General features: G+C 40.3%; 1 protein-coding gene across 6 annotated transcripts in view; it reads right to left on the minus strand.

Moving 5' to 3' along the window:
- SYDE2 (synapse defective Rho GTPase homolog 2) overlaps positions 1–3582 on the minus strand; it is a 113587-nt gene that overhangs the window by 42359 nt on the left and 67646 nt on the right. For 5 of the 6 annotated variants that reach the window (XM_019501544.1, XM_019501541.1, XM_019501543.1 and 2 more), the window contains exon 5: positions 2561–2792. In XM_019501544.1, coding sequence (XP_019357089.1) covers positions 2561–2792 — 232 coding nt within the window. Of the gene's footprint in view, positions 1–2560; positions 2793–3029; positions 3098–3582 lie in introns of those variants that run through there. The other variant, XM_019501546.1, reaches the window with a different exon arrangement.

Below are 3582 nucleotides of genomic sequence, written 5' to 3' on the forward strand. Positions count from 1 at the left end.
TCATCTGGCCCCACATTCAAAAAGGTTGGACACCCCTGTGCTACTGCTTCCAAATCAAAAAGGAGCACATTGGCTTAGCCAGAAAATGCCAATTTATTTCTGAGTGTACCTGATGGACAACGAACATTCAAAAACAACACACATAAAACAGAAGAGTTTACTTATATGCAGTTATTTTTTTTCCACACAACACTGAGTTTCCTGTCAAACCCATCTTTCCTTTTGCTGAAATATAAAGGTATAAGTAACAGCACCTGTTACAGACCTTCAAGTGGCATTCAGTTCCGATTGAGAGCAATACTGTACCAAAGATTTTTAGCAGTAGTAACAATGCTACTGATACTCCCAGGGTGGAAGCTATCATTTGTAACTAGGACAGAGAGGTACTCATGGAGGATGAGTCTGCCCCAGAACACTCTCTATGCTGACCAGTATCTGAAGCAGCATAAGAAAACTTCGGGGCACTTTCAAAAAGCATTTCAGCAGGTTTCAGTGGTTATTTGGACCTGTAATGTTTGCTGTGTCATTTCAAATAGGACTGCTAAAAATGTCTGTATTTCCTTCTACTTGTAACCCAGGCAGGATGAATAAACTTCACACAGGTCTCACCCATGGCCATATTATGCCTCCAACAATTCTTTTATTTCACTAATTTTAAAAAACACTTAATAGGTGTTTTTAGAGTTACTGCCACCCTCTTTGAGATCTCTGCCACAAGAATGAGAGCAGAGAACGTTGCTGGATACAACAGTAATGTAGGAGGGAAAGTTGATTTCAAATACTTTTAAGATCTGTATGCAATTTAAAAAAAATAGAAAAAAATCTATACTAAAACTTACACTGTTCACCATTGTGCTCCTTCCGTGGTACGGTTACGAGGTAATGAATTGCAGACTGCATGTATTATGTACGTCATGTTTCTCACACACTTTGTCTACTATTAAACTCACCTTGCCCAGTACAAATATTCCTAATCTCTGAATTTTCAGAGCCACAAGTGTTTGTGTATTTATGTTAAACAGCATGCCAGAAATATTTTTCATTCTTCCCCTCCCCGTAGCACAGACCTAAGTTCCAGGAGTCCTTCCTGGTGGTCTCTGGCATGAAATGCTTTGAGAATCATCTAACATGAAATAGGGAGACCCACTCTGTCACACTTGAAGACATTTTTAGGAAGAAAAAGCTGGAGAACCACTGCTGTGTAAAACTGGACAAGTGGAAAACTCCAGTTTTGTGACAGGGTTCAATATTATTTTCCTAAATCAAGCAGACAATATATGACCAACCTTAAATTCAGTTACTTTATTATTACTCAGCTATGTCAATTTATCCTCCTGTAGCTACACACAAAAATATTGCCATGCTGCTTCCAATAAAAGGAAGCTGTTCCTTGGCATGCTAAGTCTGCATTCCAGACATGGCTTAAGTGGTCTTCACTGACTGGTCATTTCAGGCAATCGGGTGCATAACAAATCTTCATCTGCCTTATGCTTAAGTAGCTCTAAATGATAGACATTCTATTGGCCAGAGAATATATAAGAGCAGGAACCATTCAACAGATGCCAAATCGTAACTATAAAAAGTACTTATTCCACAGCAATCTTCTCAAATTCTCCATATTTCAACAGCTGTGAGATTGCACTATCTGAGCCTCTTGCTGTAGCTCACTGCATTAATTACATGGGAAATAATGTAGTTCAGAAGACAAAATGCAAAAATAAGTCTTGATGGGCCTAAATAAAAGCTTGTGGAAGTTAACATATTTCCATTGATGCGGTGGCCTTTGGATCAGGTGCTTTTCAACATCAAGTAAAATGAGAGGTTAGTAGCATCATTCCCCTCTTTGAAGGCCAGATCTTGACAAGGCAACTGTCCCAACTTGCGTTCTGCCAGGGTCATTAAAGAAATAAGAATTTCCCTTTCCTTCCACTTGAGACTAAGCCCAAGGACTGATATGCACATAAAACACCCAGTATAACGAGTGGGTGCTATGGGTGCTTTCCATCTTCCTTGATTAGTTCATTACAGATACGGTCTTCAAAACCATCTCTTACAAAGTTGTACCATGTTCAGCATGGGGTCTCTAGCCATCTTACTGTAATACAGTATGAACAATTATAATCCATCAGGTCTCTCTATAGAATTTAAGAACCCATAAAACAATAGAACCTAAGGCCTATTCGGGGCAAATCAGGTACATATGAAAGGCAGGTTATCTGCACAAGCATTACTACTAGCTGACTATATTTTACTTTTCTCCCCCCACAATCTCACTGCTGCTTTGTTGACACAAAATGTTGCGAACAATTTTGTTTTTGCAGGTGCGCTTCTAAACCCTGTCATATCCATTTTGTAGAGAAGCAACTGATATAGATGACTTCCCTTCAAAGAAATTCAATAGTGGAACATCATACAGATGATCCACCTGCTTTAACTTGTGACCTATTAATCTACAGCTTAGAAGAACCAGTCTGTATAATCATGCAGCAAACTACTACAGTTATTGTATCTCACGACTTGACATTACCTTCTAAACCAGACAATATTTTTTAAGTGTTACCTGGCCACAGCTGGAGTAAATAATGCAGAACTTCTATGTGCTTTTTGAAATCGAGGGCACTAGCAAGCTCTTCTGAATCTGTAAAGACTCTGTTGTTATGATTGGAGGTCTCCTGCCTTTGGCTCAGTAGTACAGGGCCAAAACACACAGCAAGATTCTGGCACGTCATCTTATTTACTTCATGGTAAGAAGCCACTAGTTTCAGGTGATCCAACAGCACCTTCAGGGTTGCCTAGAATAAAAAGGTAAGTTTCAGAAAACCAGATTCAAGAAGAATGCATTATACCGTTATCCTAATGCTGCTGTTCTAGAGAGCTATAAGTCAGGGCTGCTAGTCATATCTAGGGTTTTTCTATAAAACGCCTATCACTGCAGCATCTAAAGTGCCAAATGAAAAATGTATTAGACTCCAGTACAGCACAGGCTGGGCAAGACAGACTTTATGGGTAAAACTCAATTCGTCTCTTACCTGATTCTCAGTTCTATGTGGATGGGTTTTCTTAAAGTGGAGAGGGGACATCGGGGAAAGGAGAGAAGCTGCAGAAGAAGCAGGGATGGTCCAGATAAATGGGAAAAAAAGAAACCCTTAGTATGGCTTCAGCAACAGAACAAGCCACAAGAACACAGGCTAGATAGATTAAAAGTTTCTCCAGCCAAGTCTGTCTCATGTAGATTTACACCTGTTTTTTACATCTGATTTATTAGATTTACACCTATTTTTTCACTATTCAATAGAGGTGCATCGATATATTTGTTCATATCGTATCAGTACCAATGAAAGTATAATTGACATTATCAGCAATCAGCTTTTTTTGGCCAATGTGGCCAATAATGTCACCGATAAATGCCATGTGCATGCACACAGCTGCAGCATGTACACAGCCAGGAATGCAGCCCACCAGCTTGAAGAGCAGTGTCTGGCTGGTAAGCCTGTGGGGTGGGGAAAGAAGCATTGGGGAGGGAAGGGGCATGGGGGGGTGCAGATCAAGGCCCCCACAGTGAGGGAGGGAGTGGGGTAGGGG

The sequence above is a fragment of the Gavialis gangeticus genome, unplaced genomic scaffold (assembly GCF_001723915.1).
Source record: "Gavialis gangeticus isolate Ggan-Ray unplaced genomic scaffold, GavGan_comp1, whole genome shotgun sequence".
NCBI classification, from domain to species: domain Eukaryota; kingdom Metazoa; phylum Chordata; order Crocodylia; family Gavialidae; genus Gavialis; species Gavialis gangeticus.